Source organism: Acomys russatus, chromosome 19, assembly GCF_903995435.1.
Source record: "Acomys russatus chromosome 19, mAcoRus1.1, whole genome shotgun sequence".
NCBI lineage: Eukaryota > Metazoa > Chordata > Mammalia > Rodentia > Muridae > Acomys > Acomys russatus.
The window spans coordinates 18,482,849-18,504,551 of record NC_067155.1 but is presented as its reverse complement, the minus strand read 5'-3'; the positions used below and the strand labels follow the sequence as shown (position 1 = coordinate 18,504,551).

The 21,703-nt window shown below is 53.8% G+C and overlaps 1 protein-coding gene across 1 annotated transcript in view; it reads left to right on the top strand.

Annotated features, from left to right (window-relative positions):
• Nucleotides 1-21,703, top strand: part of Ryr1 (ryanodine receptor 1) — a 120,274-nt gene that overhangs the window by 78,697 nt on the left and 19,874 nt on the right. Inside the window, 10 exon segments of the mRNA XM_051162053.1 lie at nt 338-414; nt 1,498-1,571; nt 2,237-2,254; nt 3,483-3,563; nt 6,364-6,452; nt 6,556-6,684; nt 6,768-6,872; nt 10,574-10,655; nt 11,856-12,043; nt 20,480-20,821. Of these exon segments, the coding sequence (XP_051018010.1) occupies nt 338-414; nt 1,498-1,571; nt 2,237-2,254; nt 3,483-3,563; nt 6,364-6,452; nt 6,556-6,684; nt 6,768-6,872; nt 10,574-10,655; nt 11,856-12,043; nt 20,480-20,821 (1,185 nt within the window).

The window sequence follows — 21,703 nt, the reverse complement described above, 5'->3', positions numbered from 1 at the left end:
GGGGTGGGCCTTGGGGAGGGCGGGGCGTGGTGAGGGCGGGGGTGGGGCGGGAGTGGCGGTGAGGGTGAGGGCGGGGTAGGCCTTGGGGAAGGCGGGGGCGGGTGAGGGCAGAGGTGGGGCGGGAGTGGTGGTGAAGGTGGGGGCGGGGGTGGGCCTTGGTGAGGGGCGGGGGTGGGGCGGGAGTGGCGGTGAGGGTGGGGGCGGGGTGGGCCTTGGGGAGGGCGGGGGCGGGTGAAGGCAGGGTTGGGGCGGGAATGGCGGTGAAGGTGGGGGCAGGGGTGAGTGTGGAGGCGGGGGTGCCCTGCATGCACCCCATCTCCTGCCACTTCCACTGCAGAAAATGCTGGATTACCTCAAGGACAAGAAGGAAGTGGGCTTCTTCCAGAGTATCCAGGCGCTGATGCAGACTTGCAGGTAGGACCCTATGTCTATCTTCTGGTTGGATCTTCTGGCATGGCGGTGTCCTCCCCAACCTGGCAGCTCCTGTTCTACTTAACGCTCTTCCAGTCCTTCCAGGACCAAGACAGGGGAGCGCAAGCACTAGAACATTTACTAGGGGATTAACATGGAAGGTGCAGTGTCACAAGCTGTAAGAATGAGTTGTGGGTCGTGGTGGGGCACGCCTGTCATCCCCGCACTCGGGAGGCAGAGGCAGGCGGATCTCTGTGAGTTCGAGGCCAGCCTGGACTACAAAGCGAGTTCCAGGACAGCCAAGGCTACACAGAGAGACCCTGTCTCAAAAAAGAAGAGAGAGAGAGAGAGAGAGAGAGAGAGAGAGAGAGAGAGAGAGAGATGAGTTACGGGCTGGCATTGCTCCTTGGTGGCAGAGCACCTGGCTAGGCTGTGGAAGGCCTGGGGTCCCTCTCCAATGTGAAGGAAAGAAGATGTCATCCACGCCTGAGACCCCAGCTCATAGAAAGCAGAGGCAGGAGGATTACAGAAAGTGTAGGGACAACCTGAGCTACATGAGACCTGGTCTCACAAAGGGAGCCGGGAGAGGGGAGCCGTTTCATAGGTCCAGACAAGTGGACAATCCAGGCGCGGGTCCTGGCGCGGCACCGGGGCTCTCTTAAATGACCATATTTTTGTCGCACATCTGTCAATTTATCTTTCCTCCCTTCTTTCTGTCAGCTGATCCCACCCCCACCCCGTGCCCCTCTGTAGGTTTTGCTAGCTGACATTTTCTGTCTCTTCACGGGGGGGCCTGGGGTGGCAGAGGCTTAAAGAAAAGAGTCGGGGTGGGGATGGGGGCACAGATAGAGACCCCCACAGAGGACGTGGGTGGGGGCGCAGTCAGAAGGTGAGCCACTGAAGAGGAAGTAGACAAGGGGTGAATTCAGGGTGGGATAGCATCTGCAGATGGTGAGGGCCGGGGTGGGGCGGGGCTATAGCCTCTGTCCTCCATGGCTCTCCAGCCACACTGTTGGGGGCTGCCAGGCCATGGACAAGACAGAAACCAGAGCATCACTGCCTCAGTCATCATCTCTCTCCCCTCAGCGTCCTGGACCTCAACGCCTTCGAGAGGCAGAACAAGGCGGAGGGGCTGGGCATGGTGAATGAGGATGGAACTGGTGAGCCATCCTTCCGGGTGCCCTTCTCCCTGGGACATCGCCTAACTCAGCCCCCCCCTCCATCCACGGCCACTGCCTGCCCAAGCTCTGGTGCTCTGTGGCACCTCTCTTCCTCCCAAGAGTCCCCTCGGGGTTCCCCCAAGGCTGTGATCCCCAGTCCTGAGCACACCCCCTCCCCACCCATCCTGACCAGAGTCTCCCTTCCCATGGGCTCCACCCCTGGGGTGTCCTTTGGTCTGGTGTCCCCTCACCCATCACCACGTGGACCTGCCGTCCACGTGCCCCAAGTCTCACTCTGGTTGCCGCTCATTAATGTCCCTAATCCGGTTAATCAAGTCTCCTCTTTGCTGTGTTTTGACGTGTCTAACTTTCCACCCTGACCTCTGCCTCCTGCCTCTCTTGTGTTCGTGTTCTCTCTCTCTTTCTCTCTCTCTCTCTATCTCTCTCTCTCTCATCCATGCTCTCTCTCTCCTTCCCCTCGCTTTCCCCTCTTTCCTCTCCCATGCTAACCCCACGCCCTCCTGTCTCTTTATGGCTCTTTGTCTCTGTGCTTGTTTCTCTCTGTGTGTCTGTGTCCTTGTCTCACGTCCTTGTATTTCTGTCCGTCTCTGTCTCTTTTTCCTCTTTTCTCCTGCTTCCTCTTCCCATCCTGTTGGCTGCCCCAGTCATCAATCGCCAGAACGGTAATTCCGCCCCCCCCCCCCCGCCATCCATTGCTATGCTGCGCCCACCCCACCCCCTTCTAACCCGTCCCACCCCCAAGTGCCCCGTGGGGCTGAGGATCTGGGACAGTCAGGGAGGTCAGGGTGGTGGGCCCTTCAGTGGATCCCACGGAGAAGGTTGAGATCCCCGCATTATAGGCTGGTGACATAAATGAGTCTCTTATATACCGTAAGCCTCAGTTTCCCTGTGTGTAACATAGACGTTAGGAAAAAAAAAGCAGTCAAGGTCCCTTTCCAGGTGGATATTTTGGGGTTTCTAGACCCAGATCCCCAGTCCTGGGTGGGATGACCCCTACCCTGTCTCCATCCTCTCTCTGCGCTGTGCGTCCCAAACCCAGACTGGTGGTCAGCATTTGCTGGAAGCAACCACTCTGATTGGTGTCACGCGCATGCCCTCTGCGCCTGCTCTGATTGGCCCATTCCCCAATTTAGCCTTTGCAGCCCACCATGATTGGTTTCTTTCAGATGTCTGTTCTGGTTGGACCATGTTGACACACCTCCCCTGTGCTTCTCCTGGGTTGGCTGCTTTTATTTATTTATTTATTTTTGGTTTTTCGAGACAGGGTTTCTCTGTGTAGCCTTGGCCATCCTGGACTCACTTTGTAGACCAGGCTGGCCTCGAACTCACAGCGATCCGCCTGCCTCTGCCTCCCGAGTGCTGGGATTAAAGGCGTGCGCCACCACGCCCAGCAAAGATTTATTTTATTTATTTATTTATTTTGGGGTTGGCTGCTTTTAAGGCTTTGGGGCCAGTTGATTGACTTTCAATCCCCAGTTCCTCCCAGCCCCGCCCTCCCTTGCTCCAGAGCCTTGTGTGCAAGTGACCCCAACCCCTATAATCCATTAACCCCTGCAGCCTGGAGTGGGGCTCAGGGTTAAACCAACTGCTGGATGCCTGCTGGGTCACTCCTAGATGTCACACAAGTGGTGGCATCGGAGCGACACTGACACTTGAGGCCTTAGCTTCATGACCCAGCGAGGAGGCCAGCTCTACAGATCCCACTGGCTGGAGTCTTGGAGGCCGTTGGCCCTCACAGTGTCTGTGGCATGCCTGCTGCTCCCAGCAACTCCCCCCCCCCAATCCGTTGTGCATGCGTTTGCAGTGTGCACGGTAGTGTGCGTGTGTTGCACGCAGTGTCCTGCCGCGTCTGACCCTCTTCCTGGACCCCGCCCCTTTCCTCCCACCCAGGAGAGAAAGTCATGGCAGATGATGAGTTCACACAAGACCTGTTCCGCTTCCTGCAGCTGCTCTGCGAGGGCCACAACAATGGTGAGGGGGGGAAGGGTGGACAGAGTGGAGAGGACGCCGAGGATGGGGGCGGGGGAGGGTGTCCAAAAATCTCCGGAGCTAATCTCTAACCCTTCTCCTCCCGCTTCCCAGTGATGACTTTCCCCAGCCATGCCGACCTGGGCCAGCCTCAGTCTACCGTCTTGTCCTCTCCTATCAGGGGTTCAAGGTCACCTTAGTTACATGGGTAGTGTGAAGCCAGCCCGAGCGACAGGAGACCCTGGCCCAAAAGAAGCAAACCACAGGAATGCTCTGAGTTCTGACGTTTCTGGAATCAAACCACTTAGCTTCATTTTTCAGTTCCTCTGGCCAGTCCGACTCCCCAAGGGCAACCTGCCAAAACCCAGTTTGGCCAGAAGTCAGTTTCCCCAAACGGGCAATTCGTCACACTCTGTTTTCCCACAGGCATTTGGCAGTGCTCCCTAAGGGACGGATTCCACCGTCCACAGACGAACGGGTTGCTGGGTGTTCAAAAATGAATCGATTTGATTTATCCGTTTGTTTATCACACAGAACATTTTCTCAGGAGATGTACAGAGTTTTTATTTTTCTTAACAGAAGTGAGAATTTTCGCAAGCTCTGCCTTCATTGTGCCAATTTAACAAAATCTGGTGTGACGTGGCCCGCTAATTAAACACGGTGTTGATGAGAAAATTGAACGCCGTGCAGCTAGAACAGCTTACGCTAAAGGAACAGTTGAGCTGGGCGCGGTGGCGAAGGCCTGTAATCCCAGGGCTCAGGCAGCCCGGCATGGCAGAGGGTGATGCTGAGTTCAAAGCGGCCTGGCAGCTGCACAGAAAAACTCTTATCTACAAAACAGCCTGAAGCCTGACTGACCTTCCCTGCAAGGCTTTTCTGTTACAGACATGTGTGTCACACAGTCGTGTTTACAGTGCTCACAGTCCATAGAAAACCACAGACCACCCAGAGGGAACATGTGTGTCTGTCTCTCTGTCTGTCTGCTTTTGTGTGTATGTGTATCCATGAGACTGTGTAATGTGCATGGCTGTGTGATTGTGGTGTGTGTGTGTGTGTGTGTCTGTCTGTCTGTCTATCTGTGGTGCATAAAGTGTCTTCCAATTGTCACTCTCTGCCCTATAGTCTTGAAACAGGATTTCTCACTGAGCAAAGAAGTGCCCCCCACAAACACACGCACAAGCACACGCACAAACGCACGCACGCACGCACGCACACACACACGCACGCACACACGCTCGCACACGCACACACACACGCATGCACTCGCGCACGCACACGCTTGCACACACACGCACACACACGCGCGCACACTCGCACGCACGCACACACACGCTTGCACACACACGCACACCTTTATCACTTACGAGTGGCTGGACTAGGGATCTGTTTGTCTCTTCACCTACATACTAAGTTCAAGTCTAGCCTGGGCTACATGAGGCCCTGTCTCAAACAACACAAAGCAAAATAAAAACAAAACAAAAGAGGGAGAAAAGTGGACGACTTTATCTCTGTTTACCCAGGAAATATGTATTCAGAAAAAAAATTTTTTTTAAATTGCAAGCCAGCCATTGTGGCACATGCTTTTAATCCCAGCACTCGGGAGGCAGAGACAGGCAGGTCTCTGATTGTGAGGCCAGCCTCATCTAGAAAGCCAGTTCCAGGGCAGCCAGGGCTACACAAAGACTCTGTGTCTTGAAAAACAAACAAACAATCAAGTATAATAATAATAATAACAACAACAATTGAAAGTGGGTGCAGTTGCAGCTGGAGAGATGGCTCAGAGGTTAAGAGCACTGTCTGCTCTTCCAGAGGTCCTGAGTTCAGTTCCCAGCAACCACATGGTGGCTCACAACCATCTATAGTGAGATCTGGCGCCTTCTTGTGGTGGGCAGGCACACGTGTGGGCAGAATACTGTATAAATAATAAATAAATCTTTAAAAAAGAAAGAAAGTGGGTGCAGTGGTTACTCATCTGGTAGACGGGGGTCTGAGGCACCTCTCCAGACCCTGTCTCAAGGAAACAAAAAGAGAGGGGTCTGGTCAGATGGCTCAGTCGGTGAGCAGGCTTCCCGCCATCCCTGTTGGCCTGCATTGGTGGTGGAGAGAGCTGACTTCTGACCTCGTTGCCATCTACCCTGTACAGGCCTTCCCTCTTCCCCTCAGGAATAACCAGGAGAAATGTTTTTAGACAGGGTTTTCACTCTGCAGCCTTGAATGGTCTGGTTCTTGCTCTGTACGCTAGGTTATCCTCAAACTCACAAAGATCCACCTGTTGTCTTCCCGGTGCTGGGGTTAATGGCACGCACCGTCATGCCATGCCTAAATAAACGAAAACAAAATTAATGTGTGCGGGTATTTTGCCGACAAGTTTGTATGTGCACCGCGTGTGTGCACTTCCCGACGATACCAGAAGAGGGCGTCAGATCACCTAGGACTGGAGTTACGGATGGTTGTGAGCCACTGTGTGGGTGCTGGGAATAAAGCCCATGGCCTGTGGAAGAGCCGTCCAATGGGCCATCTCTCCGGGACCATAAATTTATCTTTTAAAATTTAAAAAAAAAAATGTTTTTAATGGAGATAGGAGAAAGGGGAGGCCCAAACCTTGCTGCATAGAGCCCCTCCACAATGTCTTAATACAAATAAATGAATGATACTCCATCCTTGTGTGACACACATAAGAAGATAATTACACGACTTCCAACACGGTGTAGGCACGGAATATGAACGCGTCTTAAATGAATAGACACCATCGTCTCCCCAGGCACGGGCGCTCAGTGAATGAATAAACTTTTCACTCCTTTAGATTTCCAGAACTACCTACGGACGCAGACCGGGAACACGACCACCATCAACATCATCATCTGCACCGTGGACTACCTTCTGAGGCTGCAGGTGAGGGGGGGAGGCCGGCTAGCCTCGTGGGCCCTGAGCCAGGGGTCCCCAGGGGGCCGCGCTCGGCTCCAGCACCCCTCTTTGCCCTCCCGGCCCCCCACAGGAATCCATCAGTGACTTCTACTGGTACTATTCGGGCAAGGACGTCATTGAGGAGCAGGGAAAGAGGAACTTCTCCAAAGCCATGTCGGTCGCTAAGCAAGTGTTCAACAGCCTCACCGAGTACATCCAGGTAGGGACCCCCCCCCCCGCGGAGGCAGAGCTGCCCGCATCCAGCACCCCTTGCTGGGGCCTCATGTCACCCTCTGTCCTCAGGGACCCTGCACCGGGAACCAGCAGAGTCTGGCGCACAGCCGCCTCTGGGATGCCGTGGTGGGGTTCCTGCACGTGTTCGCCCACATGATGATGAAGCTGGCTCAGGTTTGAGTTCTGCCGCTGTCAGCCCCTCGGCCTCCAGGCAGTCACCCCTAGAATCCCTGGACCGTCCCCTCCCCCACTGCTCAGTCCCCCTAGTGCTGCTCCGCGCGTGATTCACACAGGTTCCTTCCCTGTGGCCAAAACCTCTCCTGGATTGGTCCTCCGCGTGCTCTCTCTGCCCCCCCGCCGAACCCCGACCCACCTAGCCCCCCCCCATCCGCTCCCGTACCAAACCAGCTCATTTCCCACCTACACGCCCATTGGTTTGACGTTGGAGCCTCGTTTCTCCTGTCCAGAACTCTCCTATGACTGGTGGTATATTTTTTTTCCCCTCCTAATGAGGTCATCCCAGATTCTTCCAGCTCCGGGAAGATGGGGTGGGACCATGCTTCTAGGTTAGGGCCTGGGGCTGAAGGAGTGTTGCTTCTTTATCTTCCCTGCCTGCGGCAGATGACTCCCGTCCCGGGTACCCCTGATGTAAGCATCCTGATCCCAGAATACTGTGCTCGCTCCTTCCCCGCAGCCGCCCCGCCCCCGCCGCCTTGCTACTCCGCAGCCTCGTGAATGCCTCCTCGTACACACTGCGTCCGTTTGTCTGCTTCTAGCTTGATATACTTAGACAGGGCTTTCATGTACGGGTCAGGGCAAGTGTGTGCACTGGAAGGCAGCCACGCAGCGCTGGACAACGGCCTCACCACTGCAAATACATTGGTGTAGTGCAATAACCGTCCAGCAGGTGGCAGTCAGGTACTCTGTATAATTTTTTTCGACCAAGCAGGGCCTTGAGGAAGGAGACCCTCTCCTAATCTACCTATGCACCCTACTTAGCCACCTTGTTTGATGCCCTCTGACTTTGAAAAGAGTTGAACGGAGAATTCAGTTCCTCAGTACAGTTGGAACTGTGATGTTGGTGTAATCTTAAAATGCTGGTAGAAATAAACTTCCGAGTACTATTTGTGATAATTCATCAGCCATATTACAGGGGATATTCAGTACATGGAGCTATGGGTGTGGCTCAGTGGTAGAGCCCCTGCCTAGAATCCCCCAGTGAGGGGCTGGGGCGTGGCTCAGTGGTAGAGCCCCTGCCTAGAATCCCCCAGTGAGGGGCTGGGGTGTGGCTCAGTGGTAGAGCCCCTGCCTAGAATCCCCCAGTGAGGGGCTGGGGTGTGGCTCAGTGGTAGAGCCCCTGCCTAGAATCCCCCAGTGAGGGGCTGGGGTGTGGCTCAGTGGTAGAGCCCCTGCCTAGAATCCCCCAGTGAGGGGCTGGGAGTGTGGCTCAGTGGTAGAGCCCCTGCCTAGAATCCCCCAGTGAGGGGCTGGGGCGTGGCTCAGTGGTAGAGCCCCTGCCTAGAATCCCCCAGTGAGGGGCTGGGGTGTGGCTCAGTGGTAGAGCCCCTGCCTAGAATCCCCCAGTGAGGGGCTGGGGTGTGGCTCAGTGGTAGAGCCCCTGCCTAAAATCCCCCAGTGAGGGGCTGGGGTGTGGCTCAGTGGTAGAGCCCCTGCCTAGAATCCCCCAGTGAGGGGCTGGGGTGTGGCTCAGTGGTAGAGCCCCTGCCTAGAATCCCCCAGTGAGGGGCTGGGGTGTGGCTCACTGGTAGAGCCCCTATGTAGAGGAATTTTATTCAGAACATGGTCGCACTGGCAAGAGATCACATCCAAAGACCTTCTAGGTCTCTGTGATCTGTTTGAAATACAAACACGCCTTTAACCCAGGAGACAGAGGCAAGCAGACCTGAGTTCAAGGCCAGCCTGGTTTAGAGAAAGTTTCAAGGAAAGAAAAGCTTAGGTCCAGGCATGGTGTGGAGGTAAAGTTAGTTCAGAGAAGCAAACACCCATGTTTGAAAGTGATGTTTAATTGAGTGGCAGAAAAAAGTGATGAATTGGAGAAATTTGACAGAATAGGATACGCCCACTCTCATGAGAAGAGAGAGGAAAGGGAAGCTACTTAAGAGGCAGTTTTACAGAGAGAGGAGGCAGTTTTACCAGGACAGTAACAGAGAGACGGGTTGCAGAGAGAGAACTCAGGTGAAGACTGAAGGAACCAGAGAATGAGAAGGAGCCAGGAGATTAGAGCAGATCGCTGCGTTAGTCTGAGGCCAAGCAGAGCAATTCCAGGTGGAGAGAAGCCAGAGTGAATAAGGCAGCTGGGATGAGAGTTGGAGCCAGAACAGCGGAGCTGAAGCAGCCAGCCCAGGGCTCAGAAAGAACAAGAGAGGGCGAGCTTATTCAGCAGTAAGTCTCAGAGGCTGAAAACACTCTAGGCCTGGGTTAGATTGTACAGAGGCTAGAAGCTTCCAGAACTAGGCCTAGGTGAGCAGGAGGCAGTGAGCCTCCCAGACAACAACTGAAGCAGATGAATAAAAGTTCTTTTTAAGCCGGGCAGTGGTGGTGCACGCCTTTAATCCCAGCGCTCGGGAGGCAGAGGCAGGTGGATAGCTGTGAGTTCGAGGCCAGCCTGGTGTACAAAGCGAGTCCAGGACAGCCAAGGCTACACAGAGAGACCCTGTCTCAAAACACTAAAACTAAAAAAAAAAAAAAAAAGAGAGAAGAAGCCAACACATCCCCAGCCAGTGTCCAGTGGGGAGCTCACGGCCTCCCTTGCGGCATCTGTATGTATCCAACCACACATAAGTGCCGTTTGTGACCCACAGAGTATAATCTTGCTGCATCACACCTGAGCTGTCCGAGTGCGGGTTCTAGGAGTCGCTTGCTCCAATCCCAACGCGTCCCCACAGCTGTGAAGTTTGGCATTCTGACTCCAAGGTCCCAGCACCTCTACGTTAACTGGGCCTGGGCTTTGTGCCTTCCCGTGAGCCTGGCTTGTCTTAGATGCCGCAGTTGAACGGGGAGAGCCACAATCCTGTCAGGGCTCACGGAGCTGCCTACGCACCCTGGCTCTAGGAATGCCTCATTGGGTCTGGCCAACCAGAGACTCCTGCCCTCTGGCTGGGAGCACTGGCTCAACAGCGCAGGACCCAAGAGAGACTCAGGGGTCTTTCATTTAAAGCTAGTAGGAAAGATATGTTCCTCACGGCCTGGAGCTGTTAGCAGGGTGAAGAGAGCCCTGGCCACCAGAGTATCCAGGGTCTCTCTGTGTAGCCTTGGCTGTCCTGGACTCACTTTGTAGACCAGGCTGGCCTCGAACTCACAGAGATCTGCCTGCCTCTGCCTCCCGAGTGCTGGGATTAAAGGCGTGCGCCACCAAGCCTGGCTGATGTGGGCTTCTTATTTCCCCCAAAATGGCGTACAAGAGAGTGCATGGCCGCCCACCCCGTCCGGCAGCCCTTCTTCTTCTTCTTCTTGAACTTCCTCACGGCCCTACCCGTCCATCACAATCAAGTCTGACCTTGCCAGCTGTCCCAAAGGCCAGGCACCATGCTAGGATCTGACCTCCTGAGACCTGCGTCTGCGTCCACTGTCTCTGTCCGTCTGTCTGTCTGACCCTTGCCATGGCTCCCGCTTCCTTATCCTCCGGCGTCATGCACCTCACACACTTTCCCCTGGGTGCCAAGCCCATCCTGCAATCTTGTTTCTCTGCCCTCCCCCCTCTGCTTCCGAGGAACACGCTTGGACTCGGGTCCCCTCGGAGGTAAGAGGGAGAAAGAAGGGAACTTGGGCCCCTGCTGACTAGGTGAGGGAGCCCCAAACCATGGGCAGCAGGATGGCGGGCGTTCTCTCACGGCTGGGTGTGGCGCCCCCTGCAGGACTCCAGCCAGATTGAGCTGCTGAAGGAACTGCTGGACCTACAGAAGGACATGGTGGTGATGCTGCTTTCTCTCTTAGAAGGTAAACGCCACCCCGGAGGTGGGATGGGGAGCGGGGAGTGCTGAGGAGACCCTACTGCGGAGCCCCGGCTGCCATTATGCCAGGGCCAATGGTGGTGAAGGGGTTACCGAACCAGGACAACAGATAACTTCTGAGTGCTGTGTATGAGCCAGGCCCTGCCTACGTGGATCTGCTAACTTATTTATTTATTTATCTATTTATTTATTTCAGTATTTGGGTGGGTATTTGTTACGCAGCAAAGCCGATATATTTAATAACTATTCGTGCATAATATTGATTTATTTAATAGGTAAATGTCAAGTTCATCGATAAAGTGTTCGGGCAACTCATCTGATTAAATGAATAAATTAGAGGCAGGCGTGGTGGCGCACGCCTTTAATCCCAGCACTCGGGAGGCAGAGGCAGGAGGATCGCTGTGAGTTCGAGGCCAGCCTGGTCTACAAAGCGAGTCCAGGACAGCCAGGGCTACACAGAGAAACCCTTTCTCGGAAAACCAATAAAATATTAAAAAAGAATTCAGCGCTAGTCCCAGCCACACAGAGTTTGAGGTCAGCCTGTGCCACGTGGACTACACCATCTCAAAACCCTAATGCATGCCGGGTCCGTTCTCTGCCTATGAGCTGCATCCCAGGCTGTAAATGTTCTTATTTTTAGTTTCTGAGATAGACTCGCACTCTGAACACCAGGCTAGCCTAGAACTCACGGGAATCCTCCTGCCTCAGCTTCACAAGTGCTGACATTGCAGATGTGTCTCCAGATCCGGCTTCATTAGAACAGAGTTCTTAGCTGTGCGAGCTCTGCGCTCCTGGGGCTCTGGGTTCAAATCCTCCCTTGCCGATTTTCCAACACTCTTAAGTTTCTCCAAGCCTTTCTTACCCAAGAAACCGTACGGCGATGTTTCCTTCACAAGGTCCTCATGAGATTTTACTAGGGCACTCTTGGCATGTGGCCCCCCACTGTTGACCCGTGTCACCATTGCCCCCCACTTGGTACTTTTTCCAGTGACAGGGGTGACCGCGGGCGCTACCACAGATCACAAGACGATCCTCCTGCTGGAGGCGTGGGAGGGGGTCGGGAGGCGCCCACCTACTTGGTGGAGGACAGGGGTGGGGAGTCCTAGGGAGCCAGGGAGAGAGAGCAAAGCCACAGGGTCCAGGGCGCATGCTCTGCTGGGCCCGCGCTGATCCGGCGCCCCTGCAGGGAACGTGGTGAACGGCATGATCGCGCGGCAGATGGTGGACATGCTGGTGGAGTCCTCGTCCAACGTGGAGATGATCCTCAAGTTCTTCGACATGTTCCTGAAACTCAAGGACATCGTCGGCTCCGAGGCCTTCCAGGACTACGTCACGGACCCCCGTGGCCTCATCTCCAAGAAAGACTTCCAGAAGGTGGGTGCTGGACGGCCAGGTGAGGCTGGGGGGGGGGGGCAGGGGCGCGGGGGCCCGGGGTGCAGGCGGGGTTGCCAGGGGCCAGCTGCGCCTCCCGGGCAGGCTCTTCCGTTTGGCCTTCGTCTCTTCATCTGTAACGCGGAGATGATCTGGGCGTGCGGTGGTTAATGCCTGTGGTCTCCGGGCTCGAGAGTCTGAGGCAGGAAGGTCATGTCACGGTCTGAAACCGTAGGGAGACCCTGCCCCAAAGTGAGCCACAGTGGCGCTTGAGGCGGTCTTGAAGGTGAAAGGCGTGTAAGAACCATTACTAAGGGGAGCGCGCGATGGCGCACGCCTATAATCCCAGCCCTTGGGGAAATGGAGGCAGGTGGATCGCTGTGAGTTCGAGGCCAGCCTGGTCTACAAAGTGAGTCCAGGACAGCCAAGGCTACACAGAGAGACCATGTTTCGAAAAGCCAAAAAACAAACAAAACAAAACAAAACAAAACATTACTAAGCGGATTGCCGTGGTGCACGCCTGTAATCCCATTATTCAGGGAGGCAGAGGCAGGTGGATCGCTGTGAGTTCGAAGGCCAGCCTGGTCTACAGAGCGAGCCCACTTAGTTTAGGTCTTCAGCCCCAGGCATCAGGAAACACTGAGAGGGATGTGCCCCCACCTTCCTGCACAGACAGTGCTGCCCTGCAGCAGGCAGCCTCACTCAGCCACTTGCTGAAGAATGTATGTTCGTAAAGGCTCCAATTTAGGACGTGAGGTTGCGTTTTTGTACCGTGTTCCCGTAGTTTTTAGTGATACTGGCGAGGTCACTGTGGTCTAGACTAAGGGGCTGTGAGGCGGGGTGGGGGTGGGGAATATGGTCACAGCCTCACTCTGGAGGTGGGGGAGGGAGGACCCGGGATTTAAGGTAAGCCTCCTAGGCTATGCAGTGAGCAAACGCTGTGTAAAAACCAGGTCTCCAAAACACAAAGAACAAGACACCAAAAAAGGAGCCCAGAGAGATGCCTGGTGGCTCAGAGCGCAGACTGCTCTTGCAGAGGACCTGGGTTCTAGTCCCAGCAGCCACACAGACCGGCTCACACCTACTGTTAGCAATTCTAGCTCTAGGAATTCTGAGGTGTACTCTGGCCTCTGCGGGCGTGAGTATATGTGTGTGAGTGTGTGTGTATGGGTGTGTGTTTATGTGAGTGTGTGAAAGTTTGTGTGTGTGAGTTTGTGAATGTGTGTTTGTGTATGTGTGTGTGAGTGTGTGTATGAGTGTGTGTGAGTGAGTGTGTGTTTGAGTGTGTGTGAGTGTGAGTGAGTGTGTGAGAGAGAGTGTGTGTGTGTGTGTGTGTGTACATGCTGGTGAGCATACAGGCATGTGCTTCCATGAAGTCATATGCGGAGGTCAGCGCAGGACTTAAGGTGTCTTCATTACTGTCCACCTTTTTACCAAAAATGGTTTTCCGTTTTGTTTGTTTTGTTTTGTTTTTGAGACAGGGTCTCTCTGTGTAGCCTTGGTTGTCCTGGACTCACTCTGTAGACCAGGCTGGCCTCGAACTCACAGTGATCCACCTGCCTCTGCCTCCCGAGTGCTGGGATTAAAGGCGTGCGCCACCACCGCCCGATTTATTTATTTTGTATGTGGGTGGGTGGGTGTTTTGTCTGCACTGTCTGTGCACATCTGCTTGCAGTTGTCTGTGGAGACCAGAAGAGGGCACCAGACCCCTGCAACTGGAGGTACAGGTGGTTGTGACCTGCCCAGCGCAGGTGCTGAGGACAAAATCCCAGGTCCTCTGCAAGCAAGAGCAGTGCCTGTTCTTAGCTCTCTTAACTACTGAGCCGTCTCTCCAACCTCTGCTTTTGTCTTTTTTCCTTTTTCTCTTTCTTTCTTTTTTCTTCTTTTCTTCTTCTTCTTTTTTTTTTTTTTTTTTTTTTTTTTTTTTTTTTTTTTTTTGAGACAGGATTTCTCTCTGTGTGGCCTTGGCTGTCCTGGACTCACTTTGTAGACCAGGCTGGCCTCGAACTCACAGAGATCCGTCTGCCTCCGCCTCCCAAGTGCTGGAATTAAAGGTGTGCGCCACCATGTCCAGCTCTTTTTCTTTCTTTAAATTTTTTTATTATTTATTTATGTATTTCTTGAGGCTTGTCTGGAACTTTCTACCAAGCTGGTTTCAAACTCATAGAGATCCACCTTCCTCAGTGGATCATGCCTGACTCCAGCCTCTACTTTTTTTTTTTCCACTTGAGACAGGATCTCAGGTGGCCCAAACTGGCCTCAAACTTGATAGGCAACCTAGGATGGCGCTGGACTTCCGGTCCTCCTGTCTCCTCCTGTCTCCCAGGCACTGAGATCGCAGGTTTGTACTAATGTTTACAAGATTCGGTGAGGTGTTGGGGAAGTCCAGGCCCTGCGTACTTGACTAACGTTCCAGCCGTGCCCGTACTGTGTCATAGCACGTTTTAGAGACGGGGGAGGCCCCGGTCCCCTTTCTGAGAGTGACCAGTATTCTGCTTCCTGTATACACACTGCGGTTCATTTGCCTAGTTCCTGTCGACAGACACTTGCTTGGTTCTGGCTGTTTTACTGTTGCATCCCACGATGCAGAGAGGGGTTCCGCTGTGCAAGCTATGCACTGCACGAAGCACTCTGTCCCTCTGCACCTCAGGCATCGCGTGTGTGTGTGTGTGTGTGTGTGTGTGTGTGTGTGTGTGTGTGTGTTTGTATCTCGGCAGAGCTCCCGCGCACGGCAGTTGGCGTGCTCTAGAGGGGCCGTGGACAGTGCTGACTGTATTGAGTGCTCTCGTGCTTGCAACAGTTGGCACCTCTGCGGTGCACTTCGGAGGACAGACTTCAGAAGTAGAACTGAGCGACAGGGATGAAAACAAACATCCCCCTCACTTGGATAGGGACTGCAACTTGCCCCTTGCAGCATTCTGTTGTTGTTGTAAAACAGAGTCTTTTTGTGTAGCCCTGGCTGTCCTGGACCCGCTCTGTAGACCAGGCTGGCCTTGAACTCACAGTGATCCCTCTGCCTCTGCCTCCCGAGTGCTGGGATTAAAGGCATGTGCCACGCCATGTTTTTTTTTCCCCCCTCTAAAAAAAGGGTTTTGTTGGTTTTTTTGAGACAGAGTTTTTCTGCGTAATAGCCCTGGCTGTCCTGGACCTCACTCATGTGCCACCACCTAGCAAGAAATGTAATTCCTAAAAAATTACCCACAATACATTCAAAAGCAGAGTACTCAAAAATGAAACAAAACAAAAAATTGCCCCCAATTAGGGGCTGGAGAGATGGCTCAGTGGTTAAGAGCACTAACTGTTCTTTCAAGGGACCCGGGTTCAATTCCCAGCACCCACATGGCAGCTCACAACTGCCTGTAACTCCAGGATCCAACACCCTCGCACACATGTTGGCAAAACATTATTGCACATAAAATAAAAATGCTTTTTTTAATTGCTCCCAATACTTTTCTTTTGGCTTTTTGAGAGATCACTATATTGCCCAGAGCCTAGGCTGGCCCCAAGTCATAGAAATCCTTCTGCCTCGGCCTGTGAAGTGCTGAATTCCAACTGGACACCACCACGCCCAGCTATAATTCTTTCCTTTTTTTTGTTTTGGGGCTTTGGTTTGTTTGTTCTTATTGTTTGTGAGAGAGAGAGAGAGAGGGAAAAAGGAGGAGTAGATGTGTGCATGTGTGTGTGATCTGTGTGTGTGTGTGTGTGTGTGTGTGTGTGTGACGTGTATATACGTGATGTGTGTGTGTTGTGTGTGTGTGTGTGTGTGATGTGTGCGAGGTCAGAGGCCAAGCTCAACTTCACAGAGTTGCTCCTCTCCACCCACCTTTATGTGGGTAAAAGAGCTTTTCCCTGCTGAGCCATTTTTTTAGGTTTTTTTAGCCAGATTCTCATGTAGCTCAGGCTGGCCTCAGTCTTGCTATGTAGCCGAGGGTGACCTTGAACTCCTTCCTCTCCTGCATGTAAGGTCACTATGGGCGTGCTCGGTGCCCAGAAAGGTCAGAACAGAGAGTCAGGTGTCTGGGCCTGCCGTTCCCGAGGTCGCATGCCACCTGTGGCGCTAGGAACCCACCCAGGTCCTCTGTGAGAGCAGTCAGGCCATAAACAGCTGAGCCATCTTTCCAGCCTTTGTGATGTGTTTGCTTGTTTTTTGTTGTTGTTTGTTTATTTTTCAAGACGGGGTCTCTCTGTGTAGCCCTGGCTGTCCTGGACTCACTCTGAAGACCAGGCTGACCCTGAACTCACAGCGATCCTCCTGCCTCTGCCTCCAGAGTCCTGGGAGCATTTATCCCGTACCAGGTCCCCGGATGGTTAGAGCCTCTCCAGGAGGTAGAGCGTCTCGCAGTCTGGATCGAGCCATGCCATCCTCCTGTGTCATTTCCTGTGTCCTTCTGTCCCCTGAGATTTGTTATACATGTCTAATCGGGGTCTGTTTTGTAGGATGTTACTGTTTCATTTGAGCTTTATTTCCCTTACCTCCCACCGGCCAGACACCTGCCCTCGAGCCGCCCCTCTCTTTTGTGTCATCAGCAGTTGCTAATAGTGAATTCCAGACACACACCCAGTGAGCCCATTGCTGGCTGCTGTGCTCTCGCGGCGGAGCATGGTGATGTTTAAACGTCTAAACACTTACAGACACCGTAAGGCTGCCCTAACACCAAGCAAAGCGTCACATCTTACAACGTGCTGTTTAGGGTCTGAACGCCATGTTCAGAAGTGGTTCTAGGCCGGGCGCGGTGGCGCACGCCTTTAATCCCAGCACTCGGGAGGCAGAGGCAGGAGGATCGCTGTGAGTTCCAGGCCAGCCTGGTCTACAAAGCGAGTCCAGGACAGTCAAGGCTACACAGAGAGACCCTGTCTTGAAAAAACAAACAACCCCTCCCCCCAAAAAACAAAGCACAAGCCAGGCGAGGTGGCGCACGCCTTTAATCCCAGCACTCGGGAGGCAGAGGCAGGCGGATCGCTGTGAGTTCGAGGCCAGCCTGGTCTACAAAGTGAGTCCAGGACAGCCAAGGCTACACAGAGAAATTCTGTCTCGAAAAACCAAAAAAACAAAAACAAAAAAAACAAAACAAAAACAAAAACAAAGCACAGAAATGAAATTTTAAAAAGTAGATCTATTAGACTTTCATTATTATAACAAAATTCCTATAACGATGAATTTATCAAGAGAAAAGGCTTTATTTTTGTTCTATTTTTGTTCCTGGTTCTCAGGATCTGAATGCAAGATCAAACAGTCCCACTATGTACGGTCTCTGGGGTCGGGGGTGGGGCTGGGGGCCCGGCTTTCAGAAGCAGACCTGTTGTATCAGGAACCAGGCTGGAAACCGAGCAGGAAGGCTTAGGGCCCCCTAATCTCCTTTAAGTATTCCACCAATGGCTTTGGGCCCTCTCACTAGGTCCCGCCCCCTAAATGGCCACACCTTCCAATCTGATCTTTAACACCGGGGTCGAACGAGGCCCCTACTGGGTGTCAGCCACTCCCTGAGTCGTGAGAGCACACCAGCGAGCAAAACAGAGACGCCCCACGTGAAACGGGGGCGCGGGGGGGGGGGGGGCGCCTGGCGAAAATAAGCTAAAATGAGCATGTGAAAAAGAGTTGGCTGGGAAAGGCCCTTCTGGGCGACAGGAAGGTGGAGTGTCCCCTCCTACCCAGGAAGGGGACAGCAAGCGCGAAGGCCTGGGGTGGAGGTGGGAGTTTAACGTGCGTGGTGGGAACCAATGGAGGGTTCTGAGCAGAGAGCTCCCCGCTTTCAGACTCTTTCCCACTGTGTGGAGACGGGTGCAAGGCGGAGGCGTCTGTGATGGTGGGGGCCGTGGAGGGAGGAGACAGGAATGGGCCCTGCCTGAATTCCTTCTGAAAGCAAAGCTGAGGCATCTGGTGGGGGGTGTGGGGGCGTTGGCTGGGGGGGGGGGGGGGGTGGGGACGACAAAAGAGAGCAAGCAGGCATGACTCGGGGATTTGAATGTTGGGTGGGTGGGGGCTGCCACTCCCAAAGTGAATAAAGCTTGGGGGGGGGGGGGGCGGGGGCGGAGTTTATCTTCTAAAGTTCACCTCTGGATTCAGACTTGGTCCTGCACGCCTGTAATTCCAGCACTCTGGAGGCAGAGGCAGGAGGACTGCCAAGAATCCAGGGGCCAGCCTGGGCTACAGAGGAAGTTCCAGGCCAGCCTGGGCTACCATAGCAAGACAGTCCTAAAGGAAAAAAAAAGTCACTTTTGAGCACCTTTGTTTATGAGGAGACACCCACCAAGACGTGTCCCGCTGTCACGTTTCCAAGATCCTGGACCCGTGGTCAGAGGCCAGATAGGCATACCTGACATATGTGCAGGGTGACAGACATTTGGAGCCGGGAACCCCAGTGTTATCTCACAGGAAGTGGACAGGGAAAGAAGGAGGGTGCAGCTCTCGGCCCCTGCCTCCTCCCGCCCACCTCCAGCCTTCCCAGGTCTGGAAATGAAGGTGACTCCAGCAAAGCAGGTTGACAGTGGCCAGCGAAGGTGTTTACGAAAGAAAGGGAGGGAAATCAAGAGGCCTGGCTGGAGAGATGGCTCAGAGGTTAACAGCACTGCCTGCTCTTCCAGAGGACCCGGGTTCAATTCCCAGAACCCACATGGCAGCTCACAACTGTCTGTAACTCGAAGATCTGACACCCCTACACCAATGCACATAAATTAAAACTAAATAAAAATATAAAAGAAAGAAAGAAAACACGAAGCCTTCAGAGCAGAGTCTAAGAGTCACTGGGGAAGGGAAGAAGGGAGTCCAGGCCCCTGTGTGAGTGGTGTTGAGAGGCGTGGGGGTGTCACTCACCATGGGGGAGGCCGGTGGATACGCAGCAAGAAGAAGTTCCTGTGTGGCCCAGTCCCCTGGCTCTGTGGTTTTCAGGCCTTTTCATGAGTTGCAAAGCCTATTACTCATTTAGAGAGCAATTTTTGCAAAGCTCTTGGCTTCTCAGAAAGGACGGCTCCGAGCCAGGAAATTTCGCTTCTGTTTATACCCCAGAGCTACGTCTCTCTCGGTCTGCATGCATTCTGTAACCTGTCTGTAGGTCGGTCAGGAAACTCAAATAAGTCCAGCATCTTCCGATATAAAACAGAAGAAGGCTGAGGGCCGGGGTGCTGGATTGCAAACGTCAGAGTGGCGCCTTGAAGCTTTGGGGTTTGGTTTTGGTTTTGGTTTGCTTTAGTTGAACGGTAAAATGCTTTCTTACCGCTGGTGCGGTCAAGGGTGTTTGAGAAACTGCTTTTGAAAACTGCCTAAATGTGCATAGTGAGTTTGGGGATGTGGCCTGGGTGCAGGGCTTGCCGAGCATGCATGGGGCCCTGGGGTTGGTTCCCAGAACTGCAGAAAACTGAGTAGGGCGGTGCATGCGGGTAATCTCAACACTCAGAAGGCTGAGGCAGGGGAATTGGAAGTTTTGGGCCAGCCTTGGCTATGGAGTGAGTTTGAGGCCGGCCTGGGCTACATGAGACCTTGTCTTAGAAAAACAAAATAAGCTACTGTGGTGGCACGTACCTTCGATCCCAGCACTCAGGAGGCAGAAGCAGGAGGTTCTCTATACACTTAGGTGCCAGCCTGGGCTATAGGACGGGTTTCAGGACAGCCAGGGCTACATAGACCCTGTCTCAAACAAACAGAATCAAAAATTTTGATTAAAAAACAAAACAAACAAACAAACAAACAAAAAACCAACCCATTATTAGCTGGGCATGGTAGATCACGCCTTTAATCCCAGCACTCAGGAGGCAGAGGCAGGTGAATTTCTGTGAGTTCGAGGCCAGCCTGGTCTACAAAGTGAGCCCAGGACAGCCAAGGCTACACAGAGAAACCCTGTCTCGAAAAACCAAAAAAAGAAAAAGAAAAAGAAAAACCAGCAACAAAGCCGGGTGGTGGTGGCGCACGCCTTTAATCCCAGCACTCAGGAGGCAGAGTCAGGCGGATCTCTGTGAGTTCGAGGCCAGCCTGGTCTACAAAGTGAGTCCAGGACAGCCAGGGCTACAGAGAGAGACCCTGTCTCGAAAACAACAACAACAACAAAACAAACACCGTTATTTTACCAAGAGCATGGGGCCCATTTTTATTTCTGTTTTGGGACGACAGGCATGCGCCTCCACACCCCACTTACCGGGAACTCATCACGTACCTCCTGCAAGCACCCTACTAATTGAGGCTTTCGTTTTGTGAGGTTTCGTTGTCAGTGTGGCTGTGTTTGTTTTTGAGACAGAATCTCACAATGTTGTTCTGGCTTGCCTGGAACTTTCTATGTAGACCAGGCTGGTCTCAAACTCACAAAAGATCTGCCTCTGACGCCCAGCCTAGCCCACTCCCTTTTAATTGGCTGTTGATGATACTGAGGCTTTTGAGTTCACACACACACGCACGCACACACACACGCACGCACGCACGCACGCACACTGACCTCTCCCGCCCACCCACAGGCCATGGACAGCCAGAAGCAGTTCTCTGGCCCAGAGATCCAGTTCCTGCTTTCGTGTTCCGAAGCGGATGAGAACGACATGATCAACTGTGAAGAGTTTGCGAACCGCTTCCAGGAGCCGGCGCGGGACATCGGCTTCAACGTGGCGGTGCTGCTGACCAACCTGTCGGAGCACGTGCCGCACGACCCGCGCCTGCGCAACTTCCTAGAGCTGGCTGAGAGCATCCTGGAGTACTTCCGCCCTTACCTGGGCCGCATCGAGATCATGGGCGCGTCGCGTCGCATAGAGCGGATCTATTTTGAGATCTCAGAGACCAATCGCGCCCAGTGGGAGATGCCGCAGGTCAGTAGACCTGCATGAAGCCTTGGTACCCTGAGTGTTCGTACCCTACGTGGGGGCTGTGTACACCTTCAGTGTCTGTCAGTGTCTGTACCTCCCCTCCGGCCCCGCCCGGCTCCGACCAGCCCACACCCCTCCGCCACTGTATTCTCCTGGAACACAAGGTTCTACCTATCCTAGGCTGGCTTTAAGCTCCCTGTAACTAAGGATGACTCCTACCTCCGGCTCCCCAAGTGCTGGGATCACAGGATGTGCCACCATATCTGGCTATTTGGGAATCAAAACACACGGCTTTCTGCATGCTAGGAAGCTCCCAATGGAACCGCACCACACACCCCTTCTCAGAGACAAGTTTGCAGTTCCTCCTGTGCATTCCTTGTGCGTTGCAGCGGCAGCAGCACAGGTGTGCCCTCACGGCTGCTCCAGTGCACCGTGCCTTGCAACTGACCCTGGGAGCTCCAGTGCGATGTCAGTTCTGATGCAGCGATGTAGTCACACCCCTGCAGTCAGTCTGCGCGGTTACACACACCTTGCTCGCCCGCCCTCTATGCCCACTCTCCCATACACTTCCATGACTCTGGGGGTGCCCCGGCATGCAAGCTAGCACACTCCGCTCTCTCACATATACCCCTCAGAACCATGTCCCGGGCAGCCTGGGCCTTCTGAGTCCTACCTCAGGGCTCCCGGCCCCCAGCCCCACACATCCAACCCACTAGTGCTTGACAGCGCCTCACACACTCCCCTGAGAGTACACTCACAGCTCCAGCATGCTCCCCGCCTGCCGGGAGCTCTTAGCTCATTTGTGAGCCCACTTCCCTTTTCTTGCGTTTCCCACCCTCATCCACCCTCAGCCCCTGCCCTGTCCTGTCAGTCACCCCAGGAGGC